General features: G+C 36.1%; 1 protein-coding gene across 1 annotated transcript in view; it reads right to left on the reverse strand.

Annotated features, from left to right (window-relative positions):
• FBN2 (fibrillin 2) overlaps positions 1-22600 on the reverse strand; it is a 222945-nt gene that overhangs the window by 34362 nt on the left and 165983 nt on the right. Inside the window, exons 33-44 of the mRNA XM_059919446.1 lie at positions 20735-20857; positions 18930-19055; positions 13288-13410; positions 12304-12426; positions 9789-9950; positions 8993-9061; positions 8397-8522; positions 7086-7211; positions 6325-6477; positions 2276-2344; positions 1251-1376; positions 944-1069 (exon numbers count right to left, since the gene is read on the reverse strand). Of these exons, the coding sequence (XP_059775429.1) occupies positions 944-1069; positions 1251-1376; positions 2276-2344; positions 6325-6477; positions 7086-7211; positions 8397-8522; positions 8993-9061; positions 9789-9950; positions 12304-12426; positions 13288-13410; positions 18930-19055; positions 20735-20857 (1452 nt within the window). The remainder of the gene's footprint in view (positions 1-943; positions 1070-1250; positions 1377-2275; positions 2345-6324; positions 6478-7085; positions 7212-8396; positions 8523-8992; positions 9062-9788; positions 9951-12303; positions 12427-13287; positions 13411-18929; positions 19056-20734; positions 20858-22600) is intronic.

Raw genomic sequence — 22600 nt, forward strand, 5'->3', positions numbered from 1 at the left:
ATAGGTTCATTGATACCATTTTCTAGATTCCACATACATGTCCTAATAAAAATAACCAAGAGATCACTGAAAAACTCAAAGAGGAAATCAAAAAATACCTAGAAACAAATGACAATGAAAACACGACGACCCAAAACCTATGGGAGGCAGCAAAAGCAGTTCTAAGAGGGAAGTTTATAGCAATACAATCTTACCTCAAGAAACAAGAAAAAATCTCAAATAAACAACCTAACCTTACACCTAAAGCAACTAGAAAAAGAAGGACAAACAAAACCCAAAGTTAGTAGAAGGAAAGAAATAATAAAGATCAAAGCAGAAATAAATGAAATAGAAACGAAGAAAACAATAGCAAAGATTAATGAAACTAAAAACTGGTTCTTTGAGAAGATAAAATTGATAAACCTTTAGCCAGACTCATTGAGAAAAAAAGGGAGAGGACTCAAATCAATAAAATTAGAAATGAAAAAGGAGAAGTTACAACTGACACAGCAGAAATACAAAGGATCATGAGAGAATACTACAAGCAACTCTATGCCAATAAAATGGACAACCTGGAAGAAATGGACAAATTCTTAGAAAGGTACAACCTTCCAAGATTGAACCAGGAAGAAACAGAACATATGAACAGACCAATCCCAAGCACTGAAATTGAAACTGTGATTAAAAATCTTCCAACAAACAAAAGCCCAGGACCAGATGGCATCACAGGCGAATTCTATCAAACATTTAGAGAAGAGCTAACACCTATCCTTCTCAAACTCTTCCAAAATATAGCAGAGGGAGAAACACTCCCAAATTCATTCTATGAGGCCACCATCACCCTGATACCAAAACCAGACAAAGAAAATACCTTTTTTGATAGGAAAGCATGGACAGTTTTTAGTGCAGGAAGTATAAAGAACATTGTGCTCAGTGTCAAAGAACGAGTCATTCTCTTTCTTACCTACACAGGCTCCGTTGGGTGAAAGTTTGAAACCTGCAGCGCACTCGCAGCGGTAGCTGCCGGGACTGTTGATGCAGTCGGCATTTCGCTGGCAGAGGTTATCACCGTTGCTGCACTCATCAATATCTGAAAGAGCAACAATTCCGTTTTTAAAACTTCGTTACTGCATCAGTATTATATTCACTTAACCAATTTGGTGATCAACTCCCAAATGTTGTAGAAGAAACAGCAAAAATCAGAAAACTGTCGAAAAACCAGTTATGTCTGCCAAACTTTTTTGGATAAGGTCACACATCATTCAGATTACCTTCACAGACCAGGAGCAGGTCATTGTAGCTGAATCCCGTAGGGCATTCACAGCGGAAACTGCCAATCTGGTTAATACACACACCATTTGCACAAATGCCTGGAATCTCTTTACATTCATCAATGTCTGCAATTGAACAGATGTGATCAAATATACAGGGTTCTCCTTAATGTATTCACCGTAAAACCTTGAATAATACTATGTGTACACTGGAGTGAAAACACACACTCAGTGTCACAAAAATCAATTCTATACCAGTATGAATGATTTTGTGGTTTATGAAAGCATATAGATCATAAGATATTATATCCTTTGAACAGTGATGAAAAAAAATGAAGTAGCTGATCAAATATACCAAGTGATATTAGTGTCAATTTAGCAAATGAACTTCCTAGGGAATCAAGCTTCCTCTTAAGTTACATGTCAGGCTCCCCAAATTGCTATCAGGCATCTGATAAAGCCAGCTATATTTTTTTAATTTTATGTCCTTTGTTATACATGCACTGATAATGGACACTTAAAATTATATTGTTTATTTAATCTTTGCGGAAGAAAAGTAGATTGTGCAACAGGAAGTACATTCAGGAGGAAGTGATTTATATAATTAATAATTCTGCAAATTCATAAGTAGATTGGGAGAAAGGAATACTGTAAAAATACACCCAAAACTTAAACGTATACTTATGAAAACAGACGGTAAAGGTTAAAATAAAGTGGATTATTTAGAGTCATGTAATACAATATTCATGAAGAGGAAAACTAAAGTTTCAGCTTGATATGTACGAAATCTTGAGATAGTCACATAACTATCATAACTCAATCACCAGACTATGTTGATGTACTAATCCCACTGTTAACACTTGGTTAGAGGTTGTAAACATGTTATTTCTTTCTTGTCTAACTATATTAGATCCAAATACAGATTATTATCTTTTATGGTACTTTAGACTTTAAAAACACTGAACAAATTTTTACAAAATGCTACGTGTATGTATTAAAATAAACATACTTTAGAAAAAACTCACCAACAGCTTTTCCAGTGTGAATGTCAAAGGTGAATCCAGGAATATTTCCACATATGGTTTTAAAGTCAGCTTTAAAATATAAACAAAGCAAATGCGCTCTTAAAATTCTCAAACTCCTTCAAAATAACATTTTACATAGTATTACTTTTACTGACAGATATATTTTATATTATTCACAATGAGACATTTTAATTTCAATTATATTTATTTGATAACAATGCCAGCTTCTGCAAGGAGTGAATCTAGGCATACTTTATCATTATTATTATTGCTATTCTTATTATTATCATCATTAACTTTTTACTGCTCTGATATTAGAAGTAAATCATTATAAGATTCAAAATATCTACTTTAGGCATTTATATTCTTTTTATTTGGATATGGAGGGCTTTAAAAATGATCCGATTTAGGTAGATTGAAAAACCAGGTTAGTGTACAAATTTAAAAAGGGATTAGAATTGCACAAAGGCATAGGCATGCAAAAATAATTTTGTAGTGGTGAAACATGTTAACAGTGAGTAATGAATGAGACATGAATTTTGTCTTTTTTTAACATAAATGTCTATTTGTTGGAATGTGAAATTTGAGGCATTGAAAACAATGCATCGTGGAATAAAATAGAGACTATGAGAGTCACTCCACATAATTCACCAAACTAATAGTCTAATTTTTAAGAAGCATATTTCTTCTAATGCCCACTGCTACACACATGAATAAAACTCTTGAAAACAGTATCAAGTAAACACATACTGCAGACTATACTCCAAGTGCTATCTGGGGAGGGACTTTGTCTACTTCATCCACCAATATTCACCAAGCATCCAGAACATATAGAGAGGCACATCACAGGTGCTCAATTTAATGGCTTCTAACTGCGTGGCAATATGCAAATTGTAATTTGTATACATCATCTCACTTAATCATCACTATAGGGACTTCCCTGGTGGTGCAGTGGTTAAGACTCCATGCTCCCAGTGCAGGGGGGCCGGGTTCGATCCCTGGTCAGGGAGCTAGATCCCACATGCATGCGGCAACTAACAGTTGGTATGCCACAACTAAGGAGCCTGCCTGCTGCAACTAAGACCCAGCGCAACCAAAAATAAATAAATAAATGATCGTCCTTATAACCATATCAATTAGTCACTGTCATCACTGATTTATTATCCTTATTTAGCATATGAGGAATCAGTTTCAGAAAGGATAAATAATCATGGCAGAGCTGTGATTTAAATACAGACCAGTCTATCAAACCTAAGCCCTTTACTTCCTCTCACCTAAAAAAGTAATATTTAATTCCCCAAACCAATGATTTTCAATTTCTAACTGGTGAAGTTTTCAAATTACAGAATTATAAAAATGTTCCTATTTGTTTTTTTGGAACAAAACTAGGGCAAGATAGAGCTAAGAAAATCCACTTGTGCCAAAGCAATCTTAACACATTTTTGACTGGAGATGTATTACGGCCACAGGCATTAGTTTCTGCAAAAATCCCCCAGTCAATAATGTATTAAGAAAGAAGGACAAAGCTGGAGGTATCAAGATCCCTGACTTCAAAGTATACTACAAAGCTACAGTCATCAAAACAGTATGGTGCTGGTACAAAAACAAACACATAAATCAATGGAACAGAATAGAGAGTCCAGAAGTAAACCCACACTTATGTGATCACTTAATTTATGACACAGGAGCCCAGATTATACAGTGGGGAAAACACAGTCTCTTCAATAAATGGTGCTGGGAAAACTATACAGACACTTGCAAAAGATTGAAACCGGCCACTTTCTTACACCATATAAAAAAATAAACTCAGAATACATTAGAGACTTAAATGTAAGACTGGAAACCATAAACTCCTAGTAGAAAACATAAGCAGTATGCTCTTTGACGCTGGTCTTAGCAATATTTTTTTTGAATCTGTCTCCTCAGGCAAGGGAAAGAAAAGCCCTCAGGCAAGGGAAAGAAAAGCAAAAATAAACAAATGGGACTACATCAAACGAAAAACCTTTTGCACAGTGAAGGAAATCATCTACAAAATGAAAAGGCAATCTACTGAATGGGAGAAGATATTTGCAAATGATATATCCAATAAGGGGTTAATATTGAAATATACAAAGAGTGGTCACAACTCAATATAAAAAATACAAACAATCTAGTTAAAAATGGGCAGAGGACTTGAATAGACATTTTTCCAAGGAAGACATACAGATGGCCGACAGACACAAGAAAAGATGCTCTATGTCAGTGATCATCAGGGGAAGGCAAGTCAAAACCACAGTGAGATATCACCTCACACCTGTCAGTATGGCTATTATCAAAAAGACCACACATAACAAGTGTTGGTGAGGACGAGGAGAAAAGGGAATCCTTGTGTACCATTGGTGGGAATGTAAATTGGTGCAGCCACTACGGAAAACAGTATGGAGGTTTCTTAAAAAATTAAAAATAAAAACTGCCATACAATTCAGCAATTCCACCTCTGAGTATTTACGTGAAGAAAACAAAACAGTAACTCAAAAAGATATATACATTTTTATGTTCTCTGCAGTATTATTTACAATAGCCAAGATATGGAAGCAACCTAAGTGTCCACTGATGGATGATGTGATAAACAAGATGTGATATATTGTATGTATATATACACACACACATATATATACACAATGGAATATTACTCAGCCATAATAATGAATGAAATCTTGCCACTTTCAACAACATAGATGAATCTAGAGGGCATTTTGCTACGTGAAATAAGTGAGACCAAGAAAGACAAGCAATGTATGACTTCACTTATATGTGGAATCTAAAAAACAAAACAAATGAACAAAACAAAACAGAAACAGAATCGTAGTTATAAAGAAAAACTGGTGGTCATCAGAGGGGAAGGGAGTTGGGGGTTGGGCAAAATAGACGTGAGGGATTAAGAGGTACAGATTTCCAGCTATAAAATAAATAAGTCACAGGAAAGTAATGTATCCATAAGGAATGGTCAATAAAATTGCAATAACTTTGCATGGGGACATATGGTTACTAGACTTATTGTAGAGATCAATCCATAATGTATATAAATGTCAAATCACTATGTTGTAATCCTGAAAATAATATTGTATATTAATTATACTTCAATTAAAAAAAAAAGAAAAAAGAGAAAATCCATTTGCCCACTGAATTTGAGCCACTGAGAAAGGCCCCATATGTCACTTTTCACCATGTCTCTCCTTAGTTTCATCATGTTAAATGAAACATTTTAATAAATATACCCTAAGTAATACTGTATTTGGTAACAAACGCATAACCATTGTTTCTTATTTGTCCTATTGGTTCAACTCTTAGTATCTACAACTATTAAGAGTGATCCCTTCTCAGGTCATAAAAGAACCTGAGTGGGCAACAATTTTAAGACGATTTTTTTGCTCTTGTCTGTATTACCGTTCAGTTTTTCTTTCAAAAGAATCTGTGCTTGGAGAAAAATTTTACTGTGTAAAGACCAGCTCTCTTTTCTGCCTAAAAATTTCAGGTAAGTTTGAGGGAAATGATGCATAAGGAAAACTTTGACACTACATTGCTTTTATGTTAAGTTTGCTCATCAAATCCATTTTTTGCATATTTTCCAAGGTTGAACTAAAAAGATACTTACTGAGCTTGCTGGACTTTAAATGACCACAAATTTTCAAATCAAAATGACACCTTCTAAATATAGCACGATGACACACAATAGTTTCTCAATAAATACTTGCTTTATGAATAAAAGAATAATTAAGCAGCATGGTTTAAGATAATGAGTTTAAATGGACTAGCGTTATAAATTTTAATTTCAGCACTGGGGCTTATTTTCAGGATCCAGACTCCTACTCAACAGACATCTCAGGAATTAGTGTTTGAATCCCAAAGAGGGCTGCTTGAGAAACCGAGCCATATGACCTCTTGGGTATTTTCAGAACGGAGTGTGTCTGCTTTCCATACTTTTAGTACTTTTTGCTTTTCCTCTACTGTTACATGTATACCTGTGTCACTGACTCGGCCTGCAGCAGAAGCAGGAGCTGTGTGCTTACCCGTTCCTGGCGTTGGGCACGGTTCACAAGGTTTGTTCCAGGCTTTGCCCACATTGTATGTGCAGCAGCACATCCTCTTTGTCACATTAAAAGGCAACTCATTCTCACAAGTGGTTCCATTATAGCTTCGGTAGCAGAAGCTTTTTCTCATGTCTACATAGAGAAAAACAAGTAAGCCAACCGAGCCTATCAGCAAGCAGCTAATAGCAAACCCCACACACCTGGACACACCAAACTTCCTCGATTAACTCTGAAAATTTTCACGGTCGTTTGGAGGTATCTTTAAATAATTCCTTAAGCTGAACACAAATCATTTTTAGATAAGCATCTTTCCTGTTTTTAAATAAGGGGTTTCATTTACAATTTTCTTGGGGGGGACAAAGTTAATAGATACTTCTCTATTCAAATGTATTTAATTTAAAAAGCATTACATGTTAAGTTTTAAATGTTCTCTTATTCATAAAATAATGTTCACTTTACATGAATGGAAAATAAAAATTATTTAAGAATATATATTTACAATATTTGATGAAATTTTCTACCTGACTCATGCTTTGTAACATGCAACTACGTAGCCAAAGTTCAAAAATATGATACAGACCCAGAAGTTTATAATAAGACTTTGAAATACTTCACTATTCATAAAGATTTAACTTCCAAACTTTCTGAATAATAATTCTGAGATGTAAGTATCTGAGAGATAACTGTTGGCCAGGAAGCCAGCAACTGTGACCTAATCAATCTCAGAGACCTTTACCTACCCATACAGTTGTGGCCTCCATTGACCTGCATGTATTCAGGTGGGCAAATGCAGGTGTAATTTCCCAGGGTGTTGTAGCAAGTCCCAGGTCCACACACACCAGGATGTGCAAAACACTCATCAATATCTAGAGGATGCAAGAATATCCATTAATTAGTAAATATTTTCCCCATGAATTTATATCACTTAAACTACTGAACAAAGCATATGGCTGATTCCCCAATTTCATATTTTTATAGAATTTATCTTATTTTTATAAAATTTAGAATTTAAAGCAATTACATAGGAAATGCCCCCAAATATGCATTTACATGATATAAGATATGTCCTTCTTCTGAAGAATAAAAACCTAACATTCAAAAATAAAGATAATCAAAATAAACTATTCCAAAGTGGCAAAAAATAAATGGCACCTATACTTTTTAATTGAAATTTCATATTCTTCAAATGGAATTGCTTTAAAGCTACTTTACTCTTATGTCATTGAAAACCAAATTTTAGTGTCAACTTTAAACTGAATGCAGTTAGGAAAGCATTTTTCTTGATAGCTCCTTTCAAATTAGCACCCATTCAGAGATGCTAGAAGTAGCACAGCTGCTGGGTATTCTCCTTATTAAATCATATTTCTTCCAGATGCATTTATCTAACATGTTCCAAAAGAAAGGTTATAATGGAAACAATTACATTACATGTTTAATGTTCATTTTTTAGAAGCATGCATTCATTCATTCCATAAATAAATACTGAGATTCTACTGTAAGCTAGAACTTGCAGCTATAAAGATGAAATAGATGTGGACCTTGCTTCAAGAAGCTCCCAGTCTAGTGGGGAGACAGGCCTCTAAAAGGATGATTACACCACCACGTGAGAAGTTGGGGATGGAACCAAGAAAGGCATCTGCATAACCTCTGAACAGCTTCATACTATGTTGTCCAACATTTAAAAGTTACTGAAAATATTAGTCTAATGGTTGCATTTCAACTTACCTATTTTGCTATATAAAATATAATTTATTGGTATTTGAACTAATAACTTATGTTGATACTGAATGTTTTCATACTATTCCAGCTTCCCCCACTTATTACCAACCCATTTACTCAGAGAAAAATAATGGTAAATTGTGGCAAATAATCTGTAAATTAATTTATCTATCATCATACAACTTAGCAGCATTGATAGGAAAAGAAAAAAGCTATGAACCAGTCTCAACATATCCTTTGATAAAATTTGAAGATGGACCCTTTTCTCCAGGCCTGACCAGTAATTTTGTTTTAAATAGCACTAGTAATTCTTAGGTATAAATTTATCTCACCTTCACAGATGCGGGTTTCCTCACTGAGGTAGTAGCCTTGAGGGCACTCACACTGGAAGCTCCCGAAAGTGTTGATACAGTTTCCACCCTGGCAGAGACCTGGTAACTCCTGGCATTCATCAATATCTGCAAAAGGGGAGACAGCTCAGATACCATCATGAAAGACCAGAGTTACTCTGAGAGCTTTCAAATGTGTGATACTGTAAGACCTGCAGACTTCCACACATCCAAGTGAATGCACGCTTAGATGGGAGGTTTATTCTGACCATGAACTTTCTTGACTTTGTCATGGAACTTTGCTATAATCTGAGAAGAGTAATTACAGCAAGCTGAGGGTGATTCAAGTTGGGGATAATAAAATAAATATAATAATAATAAAAAGAGTTTCTCTGCAGAACAATCACACATCAGGTCACTGCAATAGGTCAAATCTTTCTGATTTACAAATGGTTATTCAGCAGACTGGTAATTGTCCATCTGTAATTTTGCAAAATAATCTTGTTGGGACTGTTCCACACCAACTTTTCTACCAGATTTTCTCTAAAGTAAGTTCTTTACCTTGTTTAAATCTGGTTGACAATTAGAGGTACGCTCACCTTCTAAGATGATTGTGATGGGGTTAGGTCTGAAGCCTTCACCTCCAGGACACAAAGTGTAATATTCAGCTGCAAAACAATGGAAAAAAAGAAATTTGATACCTGTGTGCAAGAGGCTGACGGTGAATTAGCACTTAACAACTGCCAGGCTCAAAGCACACATCCTAAAGGGTGTATCTACATTTTCCTTAGTGCCTTTTCAAATACATTATCTTTAAAAGTACATTACATTTTACTTGAAGTAAGATCATTACTTCATAAATTATATACAAAGTAGAATAACAAAACCCATTTGCTTTTCATTAAAGAAAAAAATTATTTTCAGACAATTTATATCACAACCTTTTTGGGTAGTAAATAAAAACTAAAAGACTCAACAATTCAAAAGTTTCACCTATGTTCATATCAGGACATACATTTCAATTTAAGGCATCATATGACTGGACTTGAGGAATACAACTCATCTATGACCCTGAACTAAAACAACTGTGGAAAAGAAGCAGGAATGGCCTTTATCTGTGACACCAGGGAGAATTGATATTATCATCATTCATATTGGATTGTGGTTCAAAACCGTTTTTTCTTTTTAGCATTATCAAGAAAAACAGTGAGAAGAGAGGAATTCAGATTCCTTTTATATGACACACTCTTGGCTGGTTTCAGCACAGTCGTGGAAAGTAGTCCAGATTCAAAGTTCTGACCCTCACTACCTCCCTCACCCCCTAGCAGCAGAAGAAAAGGGCAGCTAGCCCTCAGCTACCAGCGTTTCCTTCCTCTTCTTCCGTCCCATACTCACTGCTGTTGACGGGGGGGCAGGTCTCGCAGGGGTTCCCCCAGGCCTTCCCCAGAGAGCAGCAGCAGGACGAGCGGCTGACGCCCACCCCGATCTCAGTGTTGCAGGAGAGACTCCCGTCGCCCCGAGGACCGAACTTCAGGTAACAGTTGCCCACGCGATTGTCTGCAGGGCAACACAAGAGCTTAAAATTGTCCTTATTAGAGTAAGAATGCCTTTTTGGGAGAATGGTCACTCAAATGATGAAATTCAGATTCTGTACATTAATCCCCAGAACAGAATAATCTCTTGCTTTAAACTTTTTCAAGACTGAGTTGCAGGAATTAAATAAATCACACTTTTCTACGTCTAGACATCCCTATAGATCATGGACTAAACAAGATAGTAAGCAATTACTCATCTGGGACATTCTGGACCTTTAATAATATGATTGCAGAAAATGTTTCCTATAATCAATCTATAGTATGAGTTTATCAATAAAGGGAGTGAAATCCAATATAAGTTAATTTAAAGCAACGTATCCTATCACTGAAATATTGATAACGCCATCTCCTTCCTCTCCTCCCCATAATCTCCATTCTCCCACAGTTTAGTTTCAACTTGCACATTGAGTTTTGCAGGTTTTGGGAAAGCCAGTCTGTAACAACTTTAGGGAGGCTACTTAAGAGATCAATGAATCTCAGACTTTGTCTTGTCTCTATCTATAATTACCATCTAGATCACCTCATTAGTTCCATGACTTTAAATACTATCAAATTTGTGGTTCCATCTTTCACCTCTCCCCTGAACTCAGATCTTTCTGCCATGTGCCTAGTATTTGATTTCTCCTCTTAGATGTCTAAGGTATTTTAGGGTTAACACGTCTAAAATAAAACACTTGATACGCTTTCCCGCACATACGAAACCTGCTCCAATCCTCTCCCAGGCTTCTGCGTTTTCAATAAACAGAAACTCCAATTTTTTAATTGCTCAGGCCCTATACCTTGCAGTCAAACTTTGAATCCTTACTTATCATGCCTTATTCAATCCAGTAATAAGGTCTGTCAACACTATTTTCAAAATATATCTGGAATCTGATGACTTACTACTGCTTCCAAATCACTACAACCCGAGTTCAAGCCACCATCATCCCTCACCTGGACTATTGCAATTGTTTCCTAACTCATCTCTGGACCCAACTATAGTCTATTTTTCCCACCATAGCGGGAGTCATCCTTCAGAAGCACTACCTTAGGTCGGGCCACTCCCAGTGATGTCCCACCTCAATCAGAGTAAAATCCAAAGTCCTTATTTCAGTCTATCAGGTAGTTTTCATCTCCAGCTGCACATTATAATCACTTGGGCAGCTTTTTATTATTTTACTTTTCTCATTTTTTTTTTTTTTGGTTTTGTTTTTGTTGCTGAATCTCAGGTGCAGACAGAGGTGTTAACTCATGGTTCTGCTCTTACTAGGCCTGTATTCATTCATCCTTCCTTCCTCCTTCCCTCCCATTCTCTCTCTTTTATCCCTGCTCTCCATTCTCATTCCTCATTCCCTACCCAACCATATGAATGTGTTTAATATTATTTTTTTGGTCTGTGCTCCTGCAAAATTAGTGGTTTTGTTTTCATGTGCACATTTTAAATTTCTATAAATGGTATTTTGTCGTATACCTCATTCCATCTTTATAACATCCAATCCGTCAACTCCACAGTATTCAACTGCAATTCTTTTTCAATCTATCCACTCTCCAAATATGGCTTCTAAATTCTTGCCACTGAAGATAATGAGGCACTGAATATTTTTCCTTATGTTTCCGTATGGGACTGTAAGTTACTTTATTTGATATCTAAAGCCCACAGAGTTTGCATATTCTTAGCCCTTGGTAACAGGAAAAATAGTCCTTGTTATCTGCCATAGGCATCCAGTGAGCCTTTTAAATTTTTTATATTTGTAAGTCATTTTGAAAATAATTTGCAGAAGAAAAAGGCACAAACAACCTTACTAGAAATTTTAATGGGAATTTAATCATAGCTAACTCAAATTTTATTCCATATTTTCTTGGTTTTGAAAAATATATACCTGAAACGGTCCTATAAATGCCATTAACTGCTTGCCTGTCAGCTGTCATGCATAAACCTGAAACATATTCATTTTGTAAAACTGATTCCACATTTCAAACACATCCGTCCTGGCCAATGTACTGGACAGGGGGCCAGGCCACTCGAGACACTGCTTCAGCTCTGCCGTCTGCAAGCTCTGAGACCTTGAACAAATGACTGCACCTCTAGGGCCCTGGTTCCCAAGTCTGTGAGAGGAGGTGGTGGGAGCAGATGTCTCAAAAATTCCTGTTTCAAAATATGACTTGGAAGATAAGCAGGATAAAAGTGACCATATATTTTGGTAATCTAGAGTTTCTTAAGGTAAAGGACTACTATTTTGTTCTCAAGTTAACTGTAGTAAGTGGTCATCACAAGAAAGTATGAGTATTTAACTCTATGTACTTCTATTCATTTGTTTCATATAGCTTTCGCTTACCAACACAACCCACACCGGTGGGGTTCAGCTGGAAATCGGGTGGACAGTTACACTCATAGCGACCAGGAGTGTTGACACATAGGCCGTTCACACAGTTTATCGGATCTGCACATTCATCAATATCTAGGAAAAACATTTAAATGCCCACATTAACATCTTTACTTTCCTTGTGCATACTGCTGTTCCAAAGAATTTGGTGGAAATTTTGCAAGTCAGTAGACTAAAAATCTTTAGGAGGGACTCAGAACAATGAAATAAAAATGCAATACTTGTATACACCTAAAGCAGTTTCCATAGATCAGTCACACAGTATTCATGATGATATCATTTAATACCCTTAATAAATAAATTATAATGAAACATTGCAATTCTGAAGAAAAACATTTTATCACTGTTTGCTTAATTAAACTTAAACATATGTATTATATATTTGTACATATATGTGGACATCATAAATATATACAAAGAAATATTTTACTAATTTCGTGTTGGATATTTAATATTAAGTTGTTTATATTACAATGGATCAATTCCATAGTTAAAAATAAATGTATCAGCCAAGGGGGAAAGGGGTGGGGTGTGAGGAATTGGGAGACTGGGATTGACACATATACATTATTGACACTATGTATAAAATAGACAACTGTTGGGAACATACTGTATAGCACAGGGAACTCTACCTAATGCACTGTGGTAACCTAAATGGTAGGGAAGTCCAAAAGGGAGGGGATATCTGTCTGTGTATGGCTGATTCATTTTGTTGTGTAGTGGAGGCTAACACAACATTGTAAGCAACCATACTCCAATAAAAATTAATAAAAAAATAATAAAACAGTAAATGTATCAGAATGTAATTTTCTTTTTCAAAAAAATGCATAGCCCAAGGCATAGCAGGCTAAGCAGAAATCTGAGGAACTTCTATATCTAGCACAAAATGTTCATTTCAACTAATAAGAACACAATTAGGCCCTTAACTGGCCATACCTGTACAGTTCCCTCCGGTTCTGTCCAGTTCGTAACCATCATCACAGATACAATGAAACATTCCAGGCAAATTATTACATGTTCCAAAGACACAAATATTTTGGAAGGAGCATTCATCGATATCTGGAGATAAAAAAAAAATAGTAATCTCTTGATTACAAAGACATTTAGATTTACTGTATGACATTAATAAATTATTCTATCTCCTCAGATGTTTTTATGCAGCAAAAGATTTTCTTTTTCTTTGACCAGGGATGTCACGTAAATGGCAAGCAACTAATGTTCATATGGGGCAGAAATATGAAAGAATATTATCTTATTTTATTGACAGTATTTTACTGTCTTGGGCTGTAAAATACTTAAGAAAAAAATTGGCCTAGGGCATAAAAACTTTTTAGAAATTAAATATGAATGTGTTAAAGGAATAAGATTGTAAAAAATTAAAGATAAAAACAAATTCAAAGATTCTAAGAATTAAGTGAAAACAGCAGATGTTTTATAAACATCTATAACATACAAAATATACAACATAAATATTTTAAATATTAAATATATCTTTTAAATTATTTAAGTTTAATTTTTTTAAACTTCTTTTTTTATTATATTACGTAATCTGATCTGTTATAATAAAATCAGTTATAAACAGGGAAAGAAGTTTTTTCCCAGTAGTGTGTAATAAGATCATCCATTGCCCCACATTCCTCCAAATCTCATTAAGATATCTCTATTGGACTGAAATCATAAATTCAGTTTATGAAAGTCTTCCATGAAGCTTTAACTCAAAATAAACAAGAAGTTATTACTCCTCCCTCATTCATACGAAAGTGAAGGCATAGTGTGCCTGTACAGCTGTAGAAGTAATCTGTATTTCTACTCATAGGAAGAGGATGGACATTTTTGTACACAAATTACCTCATATTCTGAGAATGCAGACCAGGCATGCCATTTTAGGCTAGACTAGACAAGTCATTCTAAAATGCTGTCTTGAGACAGTTATATCTTAAGTATAAACGGGTCTGTTGGTCATTCATGATTGTCAAAATAAAGCATTTCAACTATCTTATATTTAAAGTATGGTTCAAATTGTTTCTAGAGGTTCAATTGATATGTAAAGTTGTCTTTACTTGTGTTGGGGCAATAAACAAAGTTATTCTTTTTATATAAATCAGTAAAGACTCATTAAGTTAGTTTATAATTGAGTTGTGTTAATCTATAAATTGAAATGGAATTGTATTATCAGCCTTCTGCGTATGCATTTTACTTTTAAGTGAACTTTATTAGAAATAACTTCCACTTAAATAACATAAAAGTTGCATGGAATAAGGTATTTTAAGAGAATACTGTCTTGTTTTTATAAAATTGATGCATATTCAGAAATTTGAACAATACAGAAAAGTGGTGATAGGAAACAGAAAAGATAGGAAACACAGAAAATAAGATAGCAAGAACAAAAATCACTCAAAAACGCTTCTATCCAGAATTATCATTGTAATTGTATGAACACCATTCCAAATATTGATATTTCTCAATGCATATTCACAGAGAGTAAAGCTGAAACAATTTCCACGCATCAGATCAATTTTTCATTATCTCAGTATCTTCTAAAATGCTTTCTAATGTTAAGAATTGATGAAAACACTAAAACTGTATCATCTTTTGGCTTTATGTTAAAATTCAAACACAATTTTAAGACAGTATTAATGGATTCTATACAATGATGATTAACAATTAACATCCATATATGCTTCCAACTCATTTTTGTTATTCATATTATTTTCACTTTTTAAATGTTCATGGCATTTACCATAATCTCTACAGTACTTAGTACTAATTCTTTAAAGGAATCAATAATGTTTTTATTGTCACTTCTCCATTTATTTCTTGATTGGCTGTTTTTCATTGCTGATAAGTTGTGTGTTTCTTTTGTTTTTGTTTGTTTTTTTTTTTTTTTGCCCAAGACAAGAAGGGAGAGCCCACAGGTAGTTTCTTTCTGAATTATTTCACTTGTCAGGATATGTCTATTGTCTTTTTTTTTTTTATAAATTTATTTATTTTATTTATTTATTTTTGACTGCATTGGGTCTTCGTTGCTGCGTGCAGGCTTTCTCTAGTTGCGGTGAGCAGGGGTTACTCTTTGTTGCGGTCTCATTGTGGTGGCCTCTCTTGTTGCGGAGCACGGGCTCTAGGCACGAGGGCTTCAGTAGTTGTGGCACGCGGGCTTCAGTAGTTGTGGTGCGCAGGCTTCAGTAGTTGTGGCGCGTGGGCTCTAGAGTACAGGCTCAGTTGCTGGTGCAACTGGCTGAGTTGCTCCTCGGCATGCCAGATCTTCCCGGACCAGGGCTCGAACCCGTGTTCCCTGCACTGGCAGGAGGATTCTTAACCACCATGCCACCAGGGAAGCCCTGTCTATTGTCTTTATAATTAACTAACTCTGAGGTATAACATTCTTGTCACATGTGTCCTTATAACTGTGAGGGCAGCATTCTAATGTGTGTTGGTACTGAATGTTTGTTTTGCTCATGACTTGCCTTTTCTATCTGCAGTTTGAAGAATCTCTGTTACTTAAGTTGACAAATTCAATAAGGTTAAATAAAAATGATTTACTTCTTCCTGTATATTCAGTTCCTTCTTCTATTTCAGGAAAATGTTTGGTTGTTTAATACTTTTTTTCTATTCAATTTTTAGGGACTCTTCACTTCAGAAACACCCATTATACTTAAGTTTATGGTCTTTGTCTTTTCTCTAATAGTGTTAATTTATCCTCCCCCCCTTTTTTTTCACTGTGATTTTCTCACGTCCATTCTCTATGGTAGTAATTACATTTTCATCTCCTCTGTTCTTTGCTGTGTCTATTTAATTGTTCTCTTATTTTGCTGCATTGGTCCACATTTTTTGTTTCCCTTAACTCTGCAATATCTCTTTTTGTCTTTTTTTCTGTTTTTATAATCACTTTGAACTTGTTCAATCATGTTTTTATTAAGGTTATCTGTGGTACAATATACCTATGCGAAATTTGCTCTTGTTCCTTGAGGAGTTTTCCTCTACTCTGGATTGATTATTTATCTGTTTTTTGTATGCTTTTCTGTTGTTGTTGCTTCCATAGAACACCTGCAACAGTTGCCGTTGTTTCAGTTTGTTTACACAGTACTTGGTCAGCTCTTTCAAGAGTTTTATATACAGTTGATGCTTGAACAACATACATTTGAACTGTGCAGATCCACTTATACATGGATTTTTTTCAGTAGTAAATACTACAGTGTATGTAGTACAACTACACTATCTGCAGTTGGTTAAATGTGTGGACATGGAACCGAGAATGCAGAGAACTGTGAACACTGAGGGCCGATTACAAGTTATACACAGATTTCCCCCCATGCTGAGGGTAGGGGTCCCTAGCCCCCACGTTATTCAAGTGTCAACTGTACTCTGATACAGTTTAGATGGAGCTTCTCAACATGCTCCCTTCTCTTCTGATTTGGGCTTTCTTTGGAAGACAGCTTGGGGTATGGGTTTCATTATAGCTTCTATTCTGTGGCCCAGAGTTTCATAAGGTGGGGGAAGAGGAGAAATACGGATGGGAGGACCTCCACTGGGCTCTGTGGGCTCTTTGTTGGTGAACCTGGCCCCTGCTCTCTCTTCGGAAATCATACTATTTAGTGCTCTGTGTCTGGGTTTACTCCATCTGATGGAGTCCTAACCTGTCCCTGAGGAGGTTCTTGCAGGTTCTGTACTTTCCCATTTTGGTGACGAATACTGGGAAATGGCCAACTCCAGCAGTTTTTTAAATTCTATAGAAATTCTGAGAATTTATGATTAGAGGTAGATGCTGAGTGGAAAATGTTGATTAGAGGATCAATTCAAAGGGGCATCAATTTATAATAAGATGGGAAAATATCAAGGAATTAAAGTAATAAATTCAGGCTAAACTGTCTAGATGTGCCAGATCTCATAGAAAGAGAGAAGACAAAACCAAAGAGAAACAGGCAGAACCATGGAATTACATTTTGGGGATCTCAAAATTTGGCATCTGGTTAAATGGAGCACAGGGTGAGCTACATGTGTGCCACTCTCAGATGCCCTGGCAACTGGGATTTCTCTCCATGGAAACAACATATTTTGGGAAAGCCAACATGAGAAGGAAGTACAGTAAACAGAAACTATTTGGCATCACCTTGAGGGAGGTTCTGGGAGAAGTTTTGGAAGACCCCTAGGCCACAAATAATGGAACAGAATTATGAAAGGGAAATGCTGTCTTATGTATAAAGGATTAATTTTGAAATTTTATGTTGGCAAAAGTGTCTGGCTACTGCTAACTTGTCCCTTTTCCCACCAATTCTTCTCAAGCTGACGTGGGTAATAAATCATGTAATTCCATAAACACATTGACTCACAGTTTCTACTAATTGACTTCAATGCTTAGAAGGAACCAGGACTAGGAAAAAAATAAAGCTCATTCTACAGTTGCCTTGTATAAAATGGTTTAGATTCTGCCCAACCTAGCAGGTCAAAGTAGAAGCATGAATACTTTCAGTTTCTAATATCATCTTCCCGGAGACTCCTATTCATCCTCTCGTTCTGATTCTCTCCAAATTTGTAGATATTTATGGAAATTTCCATGATCTTTAATGGTAGATATTTATGGAAATCTCCATGATCTTTTAGGCACACTTTCTTTCTTCAGTGACACTTCTGGTGGTGGGGCAGAGTCAGGCTCTACTCCAAGCTACCCCAGATTGTATAAGTTTTGTTTGGTTGATGCTGGTGAAGTGTGTGAGTGTGTGTGTGTGTGTGTGTGTGTGTGTGTGTGCACGCGCGCGCTGGCATTTACTATTTCTGTGCATTTGATTAGATACTCATGTAGGGAAGGCCTGTAATCTGGTTTCATTTTATAATCTTTGCTAGCAGTTAGCCTGAGTTTTTTTTTTAAGGTTTTCTATGAATCACTAATTTTGTTAAAACCTTATGGCATATGAATTGTTTTCAATCCTCTTCCTTTATTTACATTTTCATGTACTCTTATGAACACAATGATGGCCCAAACTCTATGTAATGTGAATTGAGTCTCTAACGTAAAAGAAAATCCAAATTCTTTTTCTTGGAAAGATATCACACTAGTCACGAAGTCCCATTTCTAGGAAAGGGGGTGATGTCATAACTTAGAGGCAGGAGACATGACTATTAAGCAAAAGGTGCAGCTCTTGATGAGTCCCTGAAGAGGACTTCCAGTCCCAGACATACACACAGTTGACTAAAGCATAAAGGTAATGCCAAAAATGAGCTACTTAGATTTTGATAAACACATTAAATAGCAGTGATTTAGGTACACAATATATTTTAAAAGCTGAACAGTTTATCCACATTTCATTCATTTAGTGATAAAAAAAGAAATAGTTAAAAAAAAAAAAACGAATAAGCCGAAGTTCCAACTCTTGGCTCTTGGCCAGGAAAACTTCGTAAGAGATGAAAGCCACCTTCATCATTATTCATTCGGCAAAATAATCCATGCTTAAAACAAATGACTTTTATGTGTGCAGCATGTGCGGTGTATTCTGCTTCCAGGTGGAGCCTGTTCAGCCCTTTTTGTGGTTTCATTTGCTGTAGTTGATCCAACTTGGAAATGAGTTGGAATCCTGGTGACCCACCTTGGCAGGATCTGCTGTCTGAGGCTGGAGTGAAGCCCATCTCACACTCGCAGCGATATGCACCCGGGACGTTGAGGCATTGTCCATTCTCACAGAGATTTATGTTTTCTGCACACTCATCAACATCTGTTGAAGGAGCAAATTACATCTCTATTAAGTTCCAAATCTCATGACATTTTTTTCTTTGCTCTATAACTAAACCAGTCTCACTGGCTTGAGTTAGTGCTCATTAACATCAAACAACAATTATCCATATACACCTAAATAAGGGTATACAACTTGACAGTAGAGCTGTTTATGCCCAAACATTCAATTCCATTATGATAAACAGGAGGAACGAGGTGTCTCTCACATCTGTCTCAGTTCTCTTTAATGCTAATTTGATGCATCTGTGTTACACCAACATCATTTAGATATAACCAAGAACATTGCAATTCATCTTAAAATGGCGTTAATTCATTTGAAAACATTACAGTATTAAAATGAACAACTTTTTCACTAGTTCAAGTATTTTTAAGCAAGTAAGGGACACTCTATGGGAGTGAGGAAAGTTTCTTTCATGCCATTACAATCTCATTAGAATATTCTTATTTTAATTACACAAATGAGTATTATTCATAGAACTTAAAGACAATTTCTTTGATTCTATCAAACGGAAAAAGGGGGGAAGGGCGGAAACCAATATTTATTGAGGGCCTAACATTTGCCAGGGAGTGTGCTAGCTGCCTGACATTCATGTTTTCACTTAGTTCACCAACCCTGTGAGGTTTAGAAGAGGAAGAACCCGAGGCTAAGAGGAGGCGACTGATGCCTGGGAGTCACAGTGATCTAAATCTGCAGCTGAGCCAGGGTCTAGGTCCAGCTGTGTCTGATACCAAGGCCATGCCCCTGCCCTCACACCACGGTGCAGAGACATGCTAAGAAAGATGGCAGTACCCGAGGTTTAAAAGTAAGGAAGCTTTACAACTGAATAAACATGTTTTCTTAAAGAGGCATTAGAAAACTGTAAGTCTGTGTTTTTGATGTCAATAATTAGAAAAAAACTCTCTTTTAATTTGGGGTTTAAAGTGTGCACTGAAATTCAACTGAGAAACACCTATCTCTCAAGCTTAAAAGTATCATTCTTTAAGTCCAGCAAGATGATCTAGTCTTTTACGTGAATATAATGAGTGGATGTTTTATCCTCAAGGAATGCAGAGTGAATTTACTCACATTTATTAAGCTCTGATGATGCACGTTTCTAAGCTCTTTACTTGGATTATTCCATTTAACCCTTTCAATACCATGTGATAAACTGAGATTTTGATAAACACAATAAATAGCAGTGATTGGGTAGGTCATAGATTTTATTTTAAGAAGCTGTATAAGTTTTCCCAGCATGTCATTCATTCAATGATATAAAAGAAAAAGGGAAATAGTATTTATTATTATTATTACCACCATGTCCATTTCAAAATGGAGAAACTAAGGACACACAGGTTAAGTCATTTACTTAAGGCTATATGGCCAGTAAGCAGCATAGGCAAGATTTGGATCCAGATGGTCTGCCTCAGAGCCTGTAGTTTTGACCATTACGTTAATTAATGAATAAAAGGAAATGACAGTCACTAAGAGTACATGATAGTAATAAATGCCATTATTTTTAAAAATTTCCAGGTTTTTGTGTTTAATGTAAGCAAAAGATACATATTCACCTTAAGTCAAGCGTAAAAACAGAGGTAGTGATTTCAGCCTCCTTTACCTACAGTTTTCTTCTGATGATGAAAACATACAGAGCGTTGCATGAAAATCAGGACCTCACCCACCTGAGCAGGTAAATCCATCTCCAGTGAACCCTTCGGAGCAGGCACAGCGGTAGGAGCCTGGGGTATTGACACACTGAGCGTTTATGCTGCACTGGTGGGTTCCATTAGAACATTCGTCCAGATCTGCATGTCACGAGAACATAGCAATAAAGTTCAGAAATGAAAATGGAATATTTAAACACCCAGGAAGATTTTCATTTGTCTTAATTTAAATGTAAACTGGCCAAGAACTGGCCAAATGGAATGTATTTTAGTTTACTGGTCAAGTTGCAGTTCTATATAATTTTCTAAAACCTCAGACCTATGATCCAAAATGTTCATGCTACAAACATGGGCCAAAATAATTATTTCAAGCGTTTTGTGAGCTGTCTAATCAACTAGAATTATAATGTTTAAAAGAAAACCAGGCCTAGATTTCCTTCTGATTTCTACTGAGGGTGAATTTTATCATTGGCTACCTTATCACTAGAAAAGGGGTCAATTTTCAAGATAATACTGAATTTCAGAGCAGGACAATTACCATAGAATTTTCAAGTTCATTTTATAGATGAGGAAACCAAGATAATGATTCTTGACCTCATGGAGCCCCTAGTCTAGTGGAAAAGACAGATGTTAAACACAGAAAATTAAATTAAATTAAATCCTGTTATACATGTACCATGAAGAAAAGTTACAGGGTATGAGGAAATAAGAAGGGTGTCTAATTCGGATTGCAGGAATTAGGAAAGCTCCACTGAGGAAGTAATTTTTAGTTAACTTCGCACCTGAAGGATGAGCAAGAGTTGACCTGCGAACAGAAGTAGGGATGGGTCTTCCTTGCAGAGGGAAAAGCACGTATAAAAACACTGAGAAGGAAAAGAGCTTTGATGTGACAAAAATTAAAGGAGGTCAGAGTGATAAAGCACAATGTAGGAGACCAAGGACGATGGAAAGTGAAGCTGGAGAGATAGTGGGAAGATGACATAGGGTCTTGTAAACCATGTGAAGGAAGCTGAATTTGATCCTAAATTCAATGGATTAAAATGACAATTGTGAAGAAATCAGATACATGGTTTAAAAAAATCTACCTGGCTGCAATGTGGAGAATGGATTGCGGGAGGACCAGAGAGGGAGTGAGAAAACATACGAGGGGGTTCTTGTAGCAGCTAACAGAGAGAAAGGGTTGGGGTGGGGGGCAGACTGAGAGAGAGAACGGCTGTGACGAGAGCAGGGGGATGGAGATGGAAAGGAGTGGATGGATTTGGATGCCAATCTGGAGGAGAGGTGCCTGGACACGGTTAAATCTTTTGTATTAGCGGCAGGCTATTTTTCGATAGCTGGCCAGAGTGATAGATGGACAAGAAGCAAAAAAAAAGGGAGGCTAGAGGAGAGAAAAACAGTAAACAAATGAGACTAGAAAAATGGGAATGGGGATATAGCTGAAAAGTTGTGAGATTAATGATAGAGGAACGGCTGGACTCAAGCGGGTAGCTAGTGGACTTAGTGACACCATGAGAGAACCTTCCTTAGCAAAGTTATTTAAAAACTATGTTAACTCAAATTCTGGAGTCAGCTCATAAACATTTGACAAGTATAAAACAATTGAGTAGGTAAGAAAGTACATTCAAATTAACTAATATTATTAATAAGAGATCTTAAAATTATCCTTTAATTCTTGCTGCAGGCTTATCAGGTTTTAATGAGTAATCATGGGGAGGTCGGTTTAGCTAGCTTGAATTTGTATTTTAAATAGACCTGGATAATTTTTACGAGCTGCATCATGCCTTATTGTTGAGGCACGTAAAACACTGAACGTACCAAGCAGCACTATGAATGACATCAAGGGTAAAATCCAGTTCCTTGCCTCACAGCTATAAAGGACTTATT

Source organism: Balaenoptera ricei, chromosome 3 (assembly GCF_028023285.1).
Source record: "Balaenoptera ricei isolate mBalRic1 chromosome 3, mBalRic1.hap2, whole genome shotgun sequence".
Taxonomy (NCBI): domain Eukaryota; kingdom Metazoa; phylum Chordata; class Mammalia; order Artiodactyla; family Balaenopteridae; genus Balaenoptera; species Balaenoptera ricei.